This window comes from Balaenoptera borealis (assembly GCF_965194805.1).
Source record: "Balaenoptera borealis genome assembly, chromosome: 9".
Taxonomy (NCBI): domain Eukaryota; kingdom Metazoa; phylum Chordata; class Mammalia; order Artiodactyla; family Balaenopteridae; genus Balaenoptera; species Balaenoptera borealis.
In genome coordinates, this window is record NC_138873.1 from 116,321,454 (window position 1) to 116,339,770 (window position 18,317).

At 40.0% G+C, this 18,317-nt stretch overlaps 1 protein-coding gene across 2 annotated transcripts in view; it reads left to right on the top strand.

The window, feature by feature from the left end:
- SH3BGRL2 (SH3 domain binding glutamate rich protein like 2) overlaps window positions 1-14,613 on the top strand; it is an 84,289-nt gene extending 69,676 nt beyond the window's left edge. Inside the window, exons 3-4 of one of the 2 annotated variants that reach the window (XM_082405127.1) lie at window positions 7,191-7,248; window positions 7,993-14,613. In XM_082405127.1, the coding sequence (XP_082261253.1) occupies window positions 7,191-7,248; window positions 7,993-8,033 (99 nt within the window). In that variant the 3' untranslated portion in view covers window positions 8,034-14,613. The remainder of the gene's footprint in view (window positions 1-7,190; window positions 7,249-7,992) is intronic. The other variant, XM_082405129.1, reaches the window with a different exon arrangement.
- Window positions 14,614-18,317: the final 3,704 nt, after the last annotated feature.

Genomic DNA, 18,317 nt, shown 5'->3' on the forward strand with positions numbered 1-18,317 from the left:
TAAGGACTCTCCTGGAAGCAGGTAAGCCACTTGAAAAGAAGAATCCTTCAGCAAAAATCTTATAAGAGCCAACTGAAGCACAGGGAGCCCAGGAATAAGAAGAAAACGAGAAAATGGGGATCAGAGGTGTTAGAGGCTCTATGAAGATTTTTACAGAAGGAAAGCAGAGAAGAAAGTTGCAAATAAGTGATGGAGACAGGGTGACTCTTTTTCAAACTGTGATCATTAAGAGTGTCTTCAATTTAGTGCTATCATCTCATTAACAGCAAGTATATGGAGTTAAACCTACCCATTATCTTACATCACTAATAGCTTCTCAGTTGGCCGTTCATGCTACACAACGTGTTGGAAACTCTCTGTGCCCCAGGCCTCCTGTTACCTCTCCATATTTCACTCCCAGGTGTAGTTCTTTAGTGCATTAGAAACCGGGGGTGGAAGTGGGAGTGGGGCTCCGTCAGGTTCTTGTACTTTCTTAGTGCTTCTCAGTCCATGAGCTACAGAGAGATGGGTTTTTTTTTATCATGGTAATTTATTTTTTACTGTCTTCAAAAAATATATGTTTCTAGGAATCTGTTCTACTCAGGAAGCAAAGCCCACAGGAAGGATTCCGTATAGAAGAACAGTAAAACGTCACTTGAGTTTTGGACACTTGGGTAACTAGCTGTGTCTAATTTGATCTTTCCCTAGTCTAGAATAACTCACTGAAACTTGTTTGAAGGTATCCTTTTCTTCCTATAATTGTTGTGCTCCTTTTTTGGAGGATGGGGGAGCAAATACGGATGATCTAGCCTTCATTCTTTTTTCTTCCTTTCTTTAAATTGAACTATAATTGATTTACAATTGTCCATTTCTTCTAGGTGGTCCAATTTGTTTGCATATAACTGTTCATAGTATTCTCTTATGATTTTTTGTATCTCTGTGGTATTGGTTGTTATTTCTCCTCTTTCATTTCTTATTTTGTTTATTTGGGTTTTCTCTCTTTTCTTCTTGGTGCCTGGCTAAAAGTTTATCAATTTTGCTTATCTTTTCAAAAAACCACCTCTTGGTTTCATTGATCTTTTCTATTGGGTTTTTTTTTTTTTTTTTGGTCTCTTTTTATTTCCTCTCTGATCTTTATTATTTCCTTCCTTCTGCCAACCTTGGGCTTTGTTCTTCTTTTTCTAACTCCTGTAAGTGTTAGGCTAGTCTATTTATTTGAGATTTTTCTTGTTTTTTGAGGAAGGCCTGTATTGCTATAAAATTCCCTCTTAGAATTGCTTTTGCTACGTCCCATGGATTTTGGAGTGTCGTGTTTCCGTTTTCATTCGTCTCAAGGTATTTTCTGATTTCCCTTTGATTTCTTCACTGACCCATTGGTTTTTTAGTAGCATGTTATTTATTCTCCACATGTTTGTGCTTTTCCCATTTTTCTTTCTGTAATTGATTTCTAGTTTCATACTATCGTGGTCAGAAAAAATGCTTGATGTAATTTCTATTCTCTAAAATTTGTTGTCACTTGCTTTGTGAACTAACATGTGATCCATCCAGGAGAACATTCCACATGCATGGAAAAGAATGTGTGTTCTGCTGTTTTTAAGTGTCATGTCCTGTAGATATCTATTAATTCTAACTGGTCTGTTGTGTCATTTAAGACTACTGTTGCTTTATTGATTTTCTGATCAGATGATCTGTCCATTTATGTAAGCGGGGTGTTAAAGACTCCTACTATTATTGTATTCCTGTCAATTTCTCCCTTTATGTCTGTTAGTATTTGCTTTACATAGTTAGGTGACCCTGTATTGGGTGCATATATGTTAATGAGTGTGATATCCTCTTCTTGTATTGATCTCTTCATCATTGTATAATGCCCTACTTTGTCTTTGTTATAGCCTTTGTTTTAAAGTTGATTCTGTCTGATCTGAGTATTGCTACACCTGCTTTCTTGGCACTTCCGTTTGCATGAAATATCTTTTTCCATCCCCTCACTTTCAGTCTGTGTGTGTCTTTAGCTCTGAAGTGAGTCTCTTGTAGACAGCAAATAGGAGAGTCTTTTTTTTTTAAATCCAATCAGCCACCCTATGTCTTTTGATTGGAGCATTTAGTCCATTAACATTTAAAGTAATTATTGATAGGTAATAGGTATTAATGGCTTATTGCCATTTTGTTACTTGTTTTCCGGTTGTTTTTGTAGTCTTCTCTGTTCATTTTTCTTTTTGTTTTCTTCCTTTGTGGTTTGATGATTTTCTTTAGTAGTATTCCTGTGTTCCTTTCTTTCTAGTCTTTGTGTGTATATTGTAGGTTTTTGATATATGATTACCATGGGGTTCATATATGTTGACCTATAACTGTATCTACTTGTTTTAAATTGGTAGTCATTTAAGTTCAAACACATTTTAAGGGCTTCCCTGGTGGCACAGTGGTTAAGAATCCGCCTGCCAATGCAGGGGACACAGGTTCGAGCCCTGGTCCGGGAAGATCCCACATGCCATGGAGCAACTAAGCCCGTGTGCCACAACTACTGAAGCCCGTGCGCCTAGAGCCCGTGTTCTGCAACAAGAGAAGCCACTGCAATGAGAAGCCCACGCACTGCAATGAAGAGTAGCCCCCACTCACCGCAATTAGAGGAAGCCTGTGCACAGCAAAGAAGACCCAACGCAGCCAAAAATTAAAAAAAAAAAGACACACATTTTAAAAGATCTACATTTTTTACTCTGTTCCCCCACATTTCATGGTTTTGATGTTATATATTATATGTTCATGTTTATTGTTAATTGTTTATTGTAGTTGCTTTTACAATTTTTTGTCTTTTAAGCTTCATATTGGCTTATTTAAGTGGTTGGTCCCCAGTCTTTACTATATTTTTGTCTTTCCTGTTGAGATTTTCCCTTTCCTATAGATTCTTAATTCTTTTCCATTTAGAGAAGACCCTTTAACATTTCTTTTAGGGTAGGTTTACTATTAATGAACTCTTTTAGTTTTTGCTTGTCTGCAAAGTTCTTTATCTCTCCTCTACTCTAAATGATACTCTTACTGGGTACAGTATCCTAGGTTGCAGGTTTTTCTGCAGAGAAAGCAGCTTATAGGCTTACAGGGATTCCCTTGTATAAGACTCCTTGTTTTTCTCTTGCTTCTTTTAGAATTCTCTCTTTATCTTTAACTTTTGATATTTTAATTATGATATGTCTTGGTGTGGGTCTATTTGTGTTCATCTTGTTTGGGACCCTCTGTGCTTCCTGTACCTGGATATCTGTTTCCTTCTTCAGGTTTGGGAATTTTTCAGCCATAATTTCCTCAAATACATTTTCAATCCCCTTCTCTCTCTTCTCCTTCTGAGACCCCTATAATGTGAATGTTGATACACTTAATATTATTCCAGATATCTCTTAAACTGTTTTCATCTTTTAAAATTTCTTTTTCTCCTTGCTGTTCTTATTGCCGTCACTCTGTCTTCTAGATCAGTTATGCATTTTTCTGTATCACTTAGTCTGTTAATCATCCTTCTAGTGTTTTTAAATTTCAGCTATTGAATTCTTCATTTTTGATTGGGTCTTTTTTTATATTTTCTAGTTCCCTGTTACAATTTTCACTGTGTATATCTATTCTTTTCCCTAATTGAGTTAATATTTTTATTACCAATGCTCTGAATTCTTTCTCTGGTAAATTGTTTATTTCTGTATCATTTATTTTTTCAGGGTTTTTTTCTTGGCTCTTTCAGTTCAGCGTAGTTCCTCTGCCTTTTCATCTTGCTTAGCTTTCTTTGCCTCTTTGAATGCAGGTGAAACAGTTACTTATTGTAGTTACTTACTTATTGAGAGGGTGTTCTTATGTGGGAGCATCCCTATGCAGACTGCGTGTGCCCATTCCCTTTGGTGGGAGAGCAGGATTTGACACGGATGCCAGTCACGTCTTTTGTCAAGGTGCGCTGGCAGCTATCATCTTAGTAGGGGGTGAGGTTGGAGATGGATGCACTAGAGCTGGAGTTGGATATGAGGTGGGACTTCCCCTTTGCTCAGTGGCCATCACTGCCCTCTTAAGAGTGGGGTCTGATCCCAAGAGCAGAAGCCCTGAGGGTCAGGTGCAAGCTGGCTTTGTTCCCTTTTAAGTGTGTGTGTTTTCCCCTCTCCCCACACTGGGACCCCTGCCCCAGAGCGGGAGAGTGCTGAAGCAAGTGGGGCCTGAGTGAGCTCTTAGCTCGTGTTGGCCACAGAGAGAGGTCCAAGCTATCTCTGATGAGCTGCTGGTGCAGGCACCTGCAACTGTGTCCCTCGATCTGCTCAGACGCAGCCTTGGGCCAAAGTCCCCTTTATTCCTCACAGTCAATCACTGTCCCCAGCCTTCCCAGCCCTCACCCTGTTGTGGAGCCTCACCACAGGACAGCTGGGGCCAGCATGGCCTCTCAGCACGTAAGGGGGATGAACTGTGGCTGGAGTGGCCACCGTCAGAGATCTGGGCTTCTCCTGAGGCACTGCTTGAGTCACTGCCAGCAGTGGACACCACTGCCCCACCCAGGCTCTGCCCTGGGACCAGGTTGCCTCTGCATCCCATGGTTGAGTTTTCTCCTGGTCGTGGCTGCCCCAGCACCAGCGCGACGCTGTGACACAGAGTGAGCAGGGCTGGAACATGTGTTTGGCTTGGGCTGGGGCATGTGTGGGGGTGCTCATGGGAAGCCAGCAGCCACTAGAGCAGACCTCTCTCCGCCCTGCCTGGGAGCAGGCCAGCGCACTTGTGCTCCTCGCTAGTGGAGTCCAGACTCCCCACAGCCGTCCTGTTGGTCCCAGTGGTCCTCTGACCAGCCAAGGAGGCTCATCTCCTCCATGGAGGACCTGAGGACTGGGTGCCCAACCTGTGGCTCTCACCGCTCACTCCTCAGGGCTGTGTTAAACAATATCTACTCTTTCAATATACAGTGTTTCCTGACATTTTCCATTCGGTCTATTGCATATACCTAAAATTCTCTATGTTTGTTTGCCAGGGATGCCATAGCAAAGTATCACAGACTGGGTGGCTGGAACAACAGAAATGTATTTTCTCATAGTTTTGAAGGCTGAAAGTCCAAGATCAAGGTGTCAGCAGGGTTGGTTTCTTCTGAGGCTTCTCTCCTCGGCTTATAGATGACGTCCTCACATCGTATTTTCTCTGTATGTGTCTGTGGCCAAATTTCCTCTTTTTGTAAGGACACCAGTCATATTAGATTGAGACCCACCGTAATGGCCTCATTTATACTTAATTACCTCTCTAAAGGGCCTATCTCCAAACACAGTCACATTCTGAGGTACTGGGGATTAGGAACTCAACATATAAATTTGGAGGACACAATTCAGTCCATAACAATTCAACCCGGATTTCTACCCAGTAACTTAATTTCATAGCCCACTATTGGGTTGTGACATGCAGTTCCTAAACTCTGTTCTAGGAGAAACAGAGAGTCCCTTCTGTCAAATAATTGTCTAGCTCAGGGCTTGGTACACTTTTTCTGTAAAGAGCCAAAAAAAAAAATATATATCTTAAGCTTTGCTAGTCACTTATGGTCTCTGTTGTATTTTTGTCTTTGTTTTTCTGCATAACTCTTTCTTAGTTCAAAGTTCATACACAGGGCTTCCCTGGTGGCGCAGTGGTTGAGAGTCTGCCTGCCAATGCAGGGGACACGGGTTCGAGCCCTGGTCTGGGAGGATCCCACATGCCGCGGAGCGACTGGGCCCGTGAGCCACAATTGCTGAGCCTGCGCGTCTGGAGCTTGTGCTCCGCAACAAGAGAGGCCGCGGTAGTGAGAGGCCCGCGCACCGCGATGAAGAGTGGCCCCCGCTCGCCGCAACTAGAGAAAGCCCTCGCACAGAAACGAAGACCCAACACAGCCATAAATAAATAAATAAATAATAAAATTAAAAAAAAAAAAAAAAAAAAAAAGTTCATACACAAACAGACCACAGATTGGATTTAACCAGTGGAGGTCTAGCCAATTGCCCAATTGGCAGGCACTTCCTTCAAGTCTTATAGAAGTGGACATCATATTAAGATAATCAAATTCCTCCATTCTTTTTTTTTTTTTTTTTTTCTGTCTGCGCTGTGCAGCTTGCGGGATCTTACTTCCCTGACCAGGGATTGAACCTGGGCCACTGCAGTGAAAGCGCCAAGTCCTAACTAATGGACCACCAGGGTTCCCTAATTCCTCCATTCTGATTTCAGTTCTCCTTATGCAATCTCTGGAAGGAGTTTGTCTTTTCAATTAGATTGTCCAACTTCTAAGAAAAAAATGTACTGATCAGAAAACACAATATTCTGGATTACTTAGCAGCTATTTTCTAATTTCAAATTAATATATTGGTAATTTGATTTTTACAACGTGTGTGTGTGTGTGTAGTTGTGTGTGATGTATTTGTTTCAGTGAATCAGATCAGTCCAGCATATACTGAAAAACTTCAGTTTGGAGCTGGACCTTGGATAAATGGTCACTATTGGTTGCTCTATCCTGGGTGGCCCGTCTAGGAAAGCAGGCAGCATCCTTTTTTCAAGCACTATCTCCGTTTTCTGTAGGGGCAAGTGATCGATAGTTGAAGTGACTGAATAGGAAAAATGGCTGAAATCTGACAGAGACATTGCATTCTTGGTACCAAAATGATGGGTTCCACTCCACCCTACTTTTTGGTCCTTTTAGGGATCATTTTACTTCTCTACCCATCTCTTCGCACGTAGGCTGTCTACAAAGATGGCTGCTAACACATTTTCCACTCTTGTACCTGCAGACCACTTGCCCCACCAAGAGGTGGAGCCTATTTCCCCAGCCTTGGGATCTGGACTAGCCTAGTGACTTGCTTTTGACCAGCACAATGTAGTGGGAGTGATGCTGCACTAATCCCAGACTTTACAAGGCCTGGCAATACTGCTTTTGCTCTTGTGGGCTCTAGCTCCTGTGTGAAGAAGCTTAGTGTAGAATACTGAACAATGGCAGACGAAGTGGTGAGACCCAGCCAGCCCCGGCTGAGGTCCAGACAGGAGTGGAAACATCTTAGGTGTTCCAGTCCCAGCTGAGGGCCTGGTTGAATGCATCCACCTACGTAATCACTGTGTAGGCAGAACCTCCCAGTCTAGTTGATCCATCCCACACCATCACGGGAAATAAGAAATTGTTGTTTTAATCCACTAAGCTTTAATGTGGCCTGTTTTAGTAGACAACTGAAACACATCATCTTCTCTCTCCTTACCCCTCTCCCCAGCAGAAGACTTCATGCTCTGCCCCTCGCTGCATCAGAGGACAGCAGAATGGAAGAGCAGGTAACTCAGGAAACCTCCCCAGGTGATCCTGATACTCCCCTCTCTCACTTAAGGATAGTATGGGCTGCAACTAGTAGGCAAAGCCCTGGTTACAGTGGCTTAAATGACATGGAAGTTTATCTGTCTCTCATGTGAAAACGAGAGATACTTTGTGAAATAACTGCTGAGAAACAGTGTAGAGTGTCACAACGTTTTCTACTTTGGTTGAGAACATGCCTTTTCCAACATAGGAATTCCATAACTTTATCTGCCCCCCAACTGGCATTTTTAATTTCAAATAGTATTTAAGATTAGTCACTGCATTAAAAAGACCTTGAAATGCCCTGAAATCTTACAACACATATATGGAAGAAATTTGCTAGAAATTTCCTAAAAATATACAAGCCATTACCAATAATGAGGTGTGAGATTTGAAAAAACTTTTCTAAGGTATCAACAATTTTCTAAAAGTTCAATCAAGTATGCCAGAGGAAAGAATGAATTATTTCTAATTTCTCTCCAGAAAATTGGATTTTAAAATAATTTTCATATGAAGTGATCAAAGAATATACAATAAAAAATGTAGGAAAATTTATGATAGAGATGTGTTAGGCACTTAATCATAAGAACCATCCTTTTATTTTGCATTTGGGAATGTTGGTATTAGTCAAATTCTTTTTTATTTATAATTTTATGTGTTATCTTTTCTCATTCTAACCAATGTTTATTTTCATACCTAATTTTGTGTTCCTAATTTTGTGTAAGTTCCAGGTCCCATAAAATTTGAATGCACCCCTGAACACTAGAAGAAAATCTCCATCAGTTTAGCTAACTAAGAATAGCCTGTTGTCCCAGAAGAACAAGGCTTCCTGTTACGTTGTGTCGCTGTGATGCTGGCAGTCCAAGATGGCGCCCTGGACCTGCAGACGCATCTTCCCCAGAGCTGTAGGAGGCGAGGCCCTGGGCTGTGTGGAAAGTGTATTGTCTGGGGAGGGTCTATCTACTGGAAAACATTCCTTTGTTAATATTCTGGGAATTGTTGTCGCCTCTGATAGGGACAGTTCTAGTCTGTTGAATTCCACATTCTGTTAGAGTGAAGGGAACCTCCCTAAGACACATCCACAGTCAGCCGTCTCAGTGGCTACCACTGCTTGCCAAAGAGCTACATGCTCTGCCCTGACGTGGGTTCTGTCGGCCCGCTGTGCCATGTGCCCTCGTTTCTACCTCTGGACTCCTTAATTTGTGTTCGAAACACCGGTTACTTGATATCAAAGATGGTACTTCTTTTTTCTTTCTTTTTTTTCTAGCCAAAAAGTATTAGATAACTTATCTGTGTTTTACATTTAAATTCCATCTATAAGTATATCTTAACCCCATAAACAGTGAACTTGGTTGTATTTACCTTCATTTTCCTGATTTGCTGCTTTAAAATAAACACTTCTTTAAAATAAACATGTATAACAGAATCATTTTGCTGTACACCTGAAACTAACACAGCATGGTAAATCAACTATACTCCAATATAAATAAAAAATTAAAAAATAAAAATAAAAATAAGTATTTCTCTCAGAGCGATTCAATTTTAAGCAGAGAAGAGAGAAACATTTAATAATCAAGATTAATGATTACCCAAAATAAGTTCTCCTTTTCATTTGAATATGTATGCCCTGGGCAGTATCTTGGCTCCAAATATGTTAGCAAAAAATGTTTTATGCATCACCCTCTAATTAGGGTTCAGGAGGTGGTGCCCCCAGTAGATGAGTAAAATATTCTTTTAATTTGACATTGCACCATTGTTGAATTTATGGAGTTGGAGAAAGCACCAGAATAACTATTCACCATTCATTAGTATTCACTGCAGGAACTGACCTGCACTTCATGATTTTTAAAATAACCTTTTAAAGAAACCAGACATTTAAATGTTTTATTTTCATTTGAAAGGTACACAAACAATTTTTTCTGAGCTGGCAATTTGTCTTTCCTTTTGAAGTTTTGTTTTTTCTTTACTTTTGGAAGAGTTTCCTAGAGCTTTATAATCAATTCTAAATTGCCTGAAGAATCACATTAAAATGTAACAGGAAGAATTTAATCTGGAAGTTATTTTTTAAATAGAAAATGTAAAAGCTTTTACCATAAACCAGTTACATTTTATTTTCAGGTTTAACCATTTATCTTCCCTCTCTGTTGTTAGAAATAAATCATGTGAAATTAGATCATTATATCCCTTTATTTTTCATAGAATTTAGTTCATTTAGCAGTATAATCACCTTATTTTACAGAAATCAGTCTAGAAACAGGTTTCAATTTCAGGGCTGTCAATTCCTGTTGATTCTAGTTAGTCATGTAGTTGTAGATTAATTAGCAGAAGGTTTAGATGTTTTGGACACTTTCTTAAATATAAAACTATATAGTCTATGTTTTCTCACCATCACACTAAATCTACTTATACATAGAGACAATTAATTCTGGTCATCAGAAAATAGTGGTTTAAAGTTTTTGCTAATTTTTTAAGCAAGCTTGTTTCCTCAAGTGTGCCAGGTCAATCTGATAATTGATTATCTTCTATTTCATACCTACAAGAAGCCATCTTAATTGTAGAATAATTTGTATTTATTTATTTTTTCCAGTCATTTTGTTCTCTTGCAAACAATAAGTGCATTTACGTTCAGTGTTGACAAGAACCTCCATATTAGATGAACCTGGCCTTTGGGTCATTCATCCCAAGCCAGTCTGATCTGCTCAAATCAGGGCTCACTGATGGGGCACCCAAAGTCTTCTTTAGTACAGCACCACTGGGACTCCATGACTCCTAGTAAAAACCATATACAATGCTAAATCTGTTGATAAAACTAACAAAATTATTAGTCTTCCGTCTATATAAGATAATTTTGTTTTATTGCATGAACCAAGATTTTTAGGTTTGGTCACCAAACGAAATGGTACAAATCTTGGTTATTAAGGGCAGTATAAAAACAGTAACATCTGCTACTAGCCATTTTAGTGAAATCTCTGAAATGGAAGTCCCCAGGCTCTTTTTATCATTTTCATAGACAGGGGGTCATGGGCCTTCATAAGTGTACTGAGCATCCCTTAGGATGGTCTTCTCCAAGTTTCATGGCTCTGATTACTGTTTCTCAACATTACCAATGAGAATTTGGCCACCTAACAGCCACTGAGGTCGGTGTCATAGCCATGATTTCACTCTAATTGTTGCCACACTAAAATGGTCAAGAAAAAAGATAGAAAAAAAAAAAAAAAAGATGGTGACTATGCCGTGTGTTTTCAACAGCTTCCCTAATAGTAGAGATTTTTTTTTTTTTTTTTTTTTGACTCACTCTTGAGCATTACACTTTCTCCACTCTTTTCTCTCCAGGAATTTGGAGAGAAGCTCTGTGAAGGCTGTGTCAGGAGATAATACAAATATTACTCAGGGCTCCACTCAGAATGTCTCTCCTTTCCCCCATTTGGGGTTGATGGTTTTACCAAGTGTCTTCTGAATCTCTCCCGTCTTGAGCCACTTTCCCTTTTTATTCTAATCCTTTGTTCAAGAGGGTAAGAGGCACCTCTGTTTCCCCAGTTGATTAGGACACCTTCTAAGGAGCCCGTTGTTTATGCCAATGCTTCTACTCATAATCTTTTTTAGAAGCTCATCAGATCCTTGTGCAAATAAAGCCATTGGCTACGTGGCCAGCAGTTGGCCCTGCCATGACGTGCCTGAATTCACAGTGCTGGCTGTACACTTCCATCTTTATTCCTGGACTCTTGTTGTATTTTGTCTTCAGAAGCTCTAGATGATGTGTCTGTCAGGACTCTTTCCCAGCTTGTAAAATCTAAGGTGCACAGTCTTACTTCTCATCTCTCTCCTACTAGAATATCATCAGACTTGTCTGTTTTCTTCGTGCTTATAACTCTTCTCTATGCTATAGCTTTGAAAAATACCAATTTCTTATCCTTTCTCTCTACATAGACACACTATGTTTCTCCATTGTCAATCTGGCAAACCCTTCATCCTGGCTTTCAAAAACCTTCCCAAACCCCTGTCCCTGCCCTATTCCTCTCTGTCTGCAGCTTCTCCCCATAAGACCCACCTGCTTCAGCCTGGCGGATCTCCGCATTTTCTGGAGGGTACCTTTCTCCCACTCAATGCCAAGCCATTGCTTGTCCATTACCCTATCCAGAATGCCTTTCTTCCCCTCCACTTCCACCCAAACAGCTTTCAAGCTCCAACCCAACTCCTTCCTTCCTTCTTTAGGAGGACTTTCTTGATTACTTCTGCTGATTTGTAGCTCATTCCTTTCTGAATGGTTTCATAACTTGTTTCCAGAATTTCCCATTTGCCACTTGATTATCACCAATAATCTAACATGTTTTATCTCCCCAAGGAGGTTACATATTTTTTGGAGAATAAGGGCCAACATTTAGGCTTCCCATCCTTCCCTCCCATTGACTTTAGCACAAGGCCTTCCCATGGGAGGCACTAAGTAGGCATTTGTTGACCGAATGAGCTACAGATCTGGTGCTGGACTTTGCTGTATCACAGATGGACATTTGCCTGACGTTGAACTGATCCTCAGAAAGGTTAGCTGATTAATTGGTCACACAGTCTTCTGTTTATCTGTCCAATTTCCTGCTATCATTATGAATAAAACTCTAGCAGTTTACATTTGATGGGGAGGTCTTCTTTTCCAGTTAAGTAATTCTCTACTCCTCTCACCATCTCTAATCTTTTAAAAACTTCTCTTGTTCTGGTTTCCCATGAGGCAACCATGTTTTAGTGCAACCCATTCCTGGACTCAGTGTTTTGTGATATCTGGTAGATCCCTTATCTCACTATTGATCATACAGTACAGGGGTTGGCAAACTTTTTCCATAAAGGGCCAGAGCATAAGTATTTTAAGCATTGCAAGCCCTGCGGTCTCTATTGCAACCACTCGACTCTGCCATTGGAGCACAAAATCAGCAATAGACAATACATATGTAAACAAATGACATGGCTGTGTTTCAACAAAACTTTTTATGAACATTGAAATTTGAACTACATATTATTCTCATATGTCATGAAAAATTCTTTTTATTTTTACAATCACTGAAAAGTGTTTAAAAAAAAATTCTTAGCTGGTAGGCTTCACAGATACAGATGGTGGGCCAGATTTGGCCTGACAACCACTGATGTAGTATATTAAAGGGCAGTTTAGACATCAGCCAGGGTAATTTAATTAGAGGCAAAATTGGCTTGAGCCCAGTTTCTGGTCTGTGGAATTTCAAAACTGTCCCTAAGGTTCCTGTCTGTTCTGGGTGGATATATGACCCCCTCAACTTCCTGGCTCCTCCTTCCGTATGTCTGCCTTCTGTTCTATATCCTGCTCACCCTCCTATGAATTACAGCCCCTTCACTGAGCAACTCGGAGAAGTCCCTACCCACACAAGCCTTCCTGAATAAAACAGACTTTACCGAAGATTTCAGAGGAGGCATTTGTTGCAAGTCTAAGCCATGTCTAATGGAATCATGACATTATACTCTTAAAAGGTGGTTCTATCACTTCACCACTGGGTTGTTTTCCTCCCAAATAAATATTATATCTTCTTTAAGAGGACTGGTTCAACTTTTTACAAAAGTGGTACCTTTTATCCCCTTTCAAATTTGGGGCATTCATTTGTTCATTCAATTTATTTATTGAATTTTATTTATTTATTGAATGTCTAATACAGTGCTTTCTAAAGAAACTCTCTGCCATGAGGGAAATATTCCATATCTGCACTATTCAACACAGTGGCCACCTGTGACTACTGAGCACTTGAAATGTGCCTAGAAAGACCAAGGGAGTGAATTTTAAACTTTTTTTCATTTAAACTAATTTAAATGTAAACAGCCATACATGGCTAGTGCTATCACCCTGGACAGCACAAATCTACTATGTACAGGCCACTTAGATACCCTTAGAGGTTCCATTAATACTCAGTTCCTAAAACTTAGCACCAAGTTGGGACTGGGCTTTCACTGCCAGTGTGCAGGATTTAATTAAAATTTCATGGTTTATCATGGCTGCCTTGTAATCAATAACATTTAAAGCTTTCACTCTTCACTTCTGTCGTGTAACTGAAGATAGTCCCTGGCTTTCAAGGTTCCCTTCTATTTTCCGCTTCAGCTGCACACAAATGCAAAGGTTCTTTTCCCCCAAGGGCATATTCCTCACACAAAGCACATCTTCAGCCATGTGTCCAAATGCTATATTGATTCCAGCTGTTTCTTTACCAAGTTCATAGACACAACAGCTGGTCTTTGTTTTTAACACCTCTCCATTTAGGCTAAATATTTCATTTTAAATTCTGTTTTAATATGTTAAGGTGGGGGTGATCCATATGGAAACTATCCTGTGGAAATATTGATGGTTTGCACACAAGAGGATTGATCTATCTGGATTAGGAAGGTTTTGAAATAGTGCTGGGACATTTTTCAAAAATGTCAATGAATACTTAATTTAATCACTGTAGATAAACACAGTCCCTTTGGAAATGAAGCCAAACTTTGGCACAGTCCCAAGGATGTAATTAACCTGTGTATTATAGCAAAGCTGGAATCATTGTTACCAAGCCACTTTGAACATTCTGCCAGAAAGTGTAGTGTCCAAATCCACATGGGTCTAGGAGAAGCTTGGATAGACACCCCTAGAGGCTAAATTAGTGGAATTCACTCCAAAATTATGGCTCAAAACAAGGTGGTATTTAAGAGGGCCAGCATATTCAGAAGACCAGTTATCTCTAGTGTTCCCTAGTTGTTTGAGTCACTTAGCAAGTGGTAGGAGTGCAGGGGTCAAGATGTGAGATATTGATAACTACTTTCCAGATTAAAAGATAAGATTACATATAAAACACCCAATTTGGACCTTGTCATATTATAATCACCTGACAAATGTTAATTCCCTTTTCCCCGACTTTGCTACCTGGCCTTTGAGATTTCGGTCACCAGGGAAGTGCCACATTGAAAGCTGCCCTCTCCCAGGGACGCTGTGACCAGACAACCTTCCTCCATGGAATAGAGGTGCCCTGGAAGGATTGTGAGACAGTACAGAGGTGAGAACTAGCTCTGACCAACTGCTCCAAACAAGGTCACAACAGCAGGAAACGGTATTGTTCTCTACTCTAAGTGATGCAAACCCAGAACACAAAAAATTCTTACAGAAGATGTTCTGGGAAACATGAGCTCAAATTAAAAACCATTTAAATGCAAGAGGAAATAAACTACCATAACCAAGAGAGCAGAAACAGCAAACTGCAGAATTAGAGATTTCATACTGGAGATATTTGATACCAGAATGTAAAATAAAGTATTACTATGCTTAAAGAAGTATAAAAAGTATTGAAAATATGAGTGGAACAAAGATACTTACAAAACAAATAAAAACCAAGATTGTTCATTACAAACTCTCTAGATAGCCTAAAAATAACATGTAATGTCTAACTCTAAGGTAGTTTACAAATTAACCCCAATGAACATATACTATTTCTATAATCAGAAAACAAAACTACCATTTATACATCTAACACTGTAAGACAAAAGCTACTCCCCCCATTTTAAATTCTGTGACCAGTGCCTAGCATAGGGCCTAGTACAGGATAGATGGTCAACGAATATTTGCTGACTGCCTGACATCATTTATTGTTTTTCCATCTTTTTAACTTTTCCCATTTATATAAACATGTCATTTTCTAAAGCTACGGAACATATCAGGGTTCTGTTGATTATCCTCTAATGGCTAATTGGCTTATCTCAGATTGGAGAACTAATAACAACTATTTAAAATAAACCCAGTGTCTGTTTACATTGGAAGATAGCTGCTAGTAATGCAGTGAGGAAGAGAGAGATTTCAAGTCCCACCCTATAAATCAGAGCTCACGTCCAGTTCCAAGAGGGTCTATAAATACCCATGGAAGTAGAGTACCAAGTACAGCTTTGCTGGGGGAACAAAAGAGATGATTTCTAACTACATTTTGGCATAAGCCCAAGTAAGACTTTGAATAGCAATAGAGAGTGTGGTGGAAAAACACTACCTGGTAATCAGGAGAACCAGGTACCAGCTCTAGATCTCTGTGAATCCAAGCAGATCACTTGGACATAAGTCTTCATTTTTCACTTATGAACCATGGGTCTTGAAGTAGGTGGTCTCACGGGAGTTGGATGCCTTTGTCATTCTCTAATATTTTACTACATGATTGGTTTTGGAAATAGCTTTATTATCCCTGTTAATAAAACAGCTACAGCAACATCTTTAGCTGTGTTTTCAGAAATACTATCACTGGAGTTCCTCAACTCTCTTTGTAGTCCGAGTCTACCATTAAGGCAATTGATCCTTTACACACAGTAGACACAATGGTCCATGATACTTTTAGAGACCCATGAAATATTTTAACTTTAATTTCTTCTAAAACCAGAAAAACAAATGAATGTAATAATGATGAATGTGTAATAATAAATGCAGCCTTGATTATATCTTTATACCAACTCAGTCATAAGACATAATTTTTAATTTTTTTAATGGAGGAAAGGGCTCACCAGTCATAATGTGGTCCTATCCTCTATAGGTCCTGATGTACAGGAATTTAGAACACTTCCGATTAGATGAAACCTAAGAGAAGCTAGAAGAGTCTCTGTGTTCTAGCTCTAGTAGTTGGTACTTGGTGGTGACACTTAGAAATAAAGTTACATTTAAGAGTTAAACTAGTAAATCAACACAATGAATAATATCAAGAGTTCAGAAAAACTACTTAAAATACAGGAAGGCTCCAGGAAGAGCAATGTTAGGAAATCTGTGATGTAATTACGACCATGATTGAGCATTTATGATGCACCAGGTGTTGTACTATATGCACTATCTCATTTAATCCTCATAACAACCTTGTGAAGTGAGTATTATTATTATGAACCTCATTTTATAGGAAGAAACTGGGGCCTATAGAGATGAGATTAACTTGCTGAATGTTGGATATTTGGTAAGTGGCAGAAATAGAATTCGAGCATGCAGTTTGGTTTGGGACAATAAAATAATACCCCCAACAAAAGCCTCTCACCTTGTAAAAGCCTACCACACCTCAACAGCACTGATGCGTCGTTCAGCACAGGTAGAATGTGTCTGCGTGGGGCATTGAGGAGAAGCCCAGACAGGGTGGACTCCAAATGGATTAAACCTACACATGAGAGGTAAAACTTGCAGGTACTTAGTGGATGAATGGATGCACTCAATTATGAAGAAAATGTCATTTTATTTCATGACCAAATATTAGATAAAAACCTCTTAGCACACAAACCAGTGAAACTCTAGCTGCATATCAGCATGATTCTCAGGTAAATAACTATCAATGGGCCTTTCATGAGAAACTCCAGAAAAAAAAATTAAAGTTAATAACAGATTGACAAAGTTGTAGAAATACAACTGGAGAAAATTTGCCTTCCTAAAATCTAAGTTTTCAATGGTTACAGATCAAGACAATAAAAAATTTTGAAATCAATTATAAGGAAGATTAAAAAAAGGGCATTCCTACAGACGGATGAGATCATAAAAGAGGGGGTCAGCAGATGAGGAAATATCAGGACTGAGGTGAAGAAGACAAAAAACTAAAAACTTCCTTTAGCCATGCTGCTGAGGGTTCTACGAATTCGCAGTGAGACGACATGGGAGATTATAAATACCACTGTGCATCGTGCTTATAGTTTGCAGGGAAGGATTATGCCCAAGCTAATTTAGAGTAATGTGTTTATAATTCTTATTCCATATGGTCTTCATTAAGTTATTCTCAGTTACTCCTTTTGTGAGCTTTATTAAGGGTTGAGTTAATGAGCTTCTCTAGTATTAATGTCTGTATCTGATTGATCTCAATTGGTGTATTAACCGTGCCTTTTACTTCTGATGCTTTGACACCTTGAGACCTTGCTGACCCTGGAGGGACTGCCAGGAGACAGCCAACGACTCACCTGTGAGCGCAGCTTTCCTAAGGAGACCAGCCAATCCAGAGCCCACATCCCTCCAGCACCGCCTTTGTCAGGTTCTCACACTTTGGGCCACTATCCACCTGCCCTAATCACCCCAAGGTCAGGTACCAGACAACCAGGGTTAGCCCCTGTGTCCCAGGGTCTGCTGACATTATACAAACTAGTCAATCCTAAACCAGTTTACTCTGCCTCACTGGTTTCTTCTCACAGGAACTACAATAAAGGCTGTTGCTCACATTTTCCCCTCGCTCCCTCTGCCTCCTGACTAAACCTGGTCCTTCCCCGTGTGGACCCCCATGGCATGGCATGCCCCCTCCTCTTGGGATCTGCAAATATAACAGACTAGCTCTTCTATGGCAGATGTCTCTTGATCTGTTGACCTTGCCATACGTGAATAATAATAAAACCTATATTTTACAATGATTGGTAATTACCCTTGAGATTCTGATAACCTGGGTGGGAAGAACAGGTTAGAAACTCTCTTGACTAAATACCACCTTGGCCAGGTTTATTCTTCTCTGGATGTGTGATACACATTTCTAAAGACTTTGAGAGTGTTCTTTCCATACTGCCCATGGAAGAAAAACACATGATCTGGTTAATGCTGATATTCTGGCCAGCTGACAAAGAATTCCTGTGGTTGGGTGAAGTGGGTGAAATATAACTGTACCCAAGCCTCTTCCATAGCCAGGGGAGGAAGCCAAGGAGAAGGTAGCTTTGGACACAACCTCTTTCAGGGCTGGCCAGTCAGTGGACGCTTAAGTATACACCACAGAGGTGGGAGGTGTGAATGCACTCAACAAATTGAAGTCAGAAGTATTACACAAACTAAGGGTAAAATATTTAAATAAAAGAAATACGAATCACTCTCATGGGCCAGATGGAGATTTGGAGGGTGGGACAGGAATCAAATTATATGTCACGGTGTGATGTGTGTTTGATTTTAGATATTTTAGGAGGAAAGGAGCCCCAAGCTAGATTGGAAGACCCCACTGGCCCTCCTCCCTCTGCATCACAGAACTAGAGTTCCCGCTTCCCTCCCAGACCCCAAACACCACCCCCGCAGGAGTCAAGGGATCAGAGGGCAGTTTTCTCACTTTTCCTC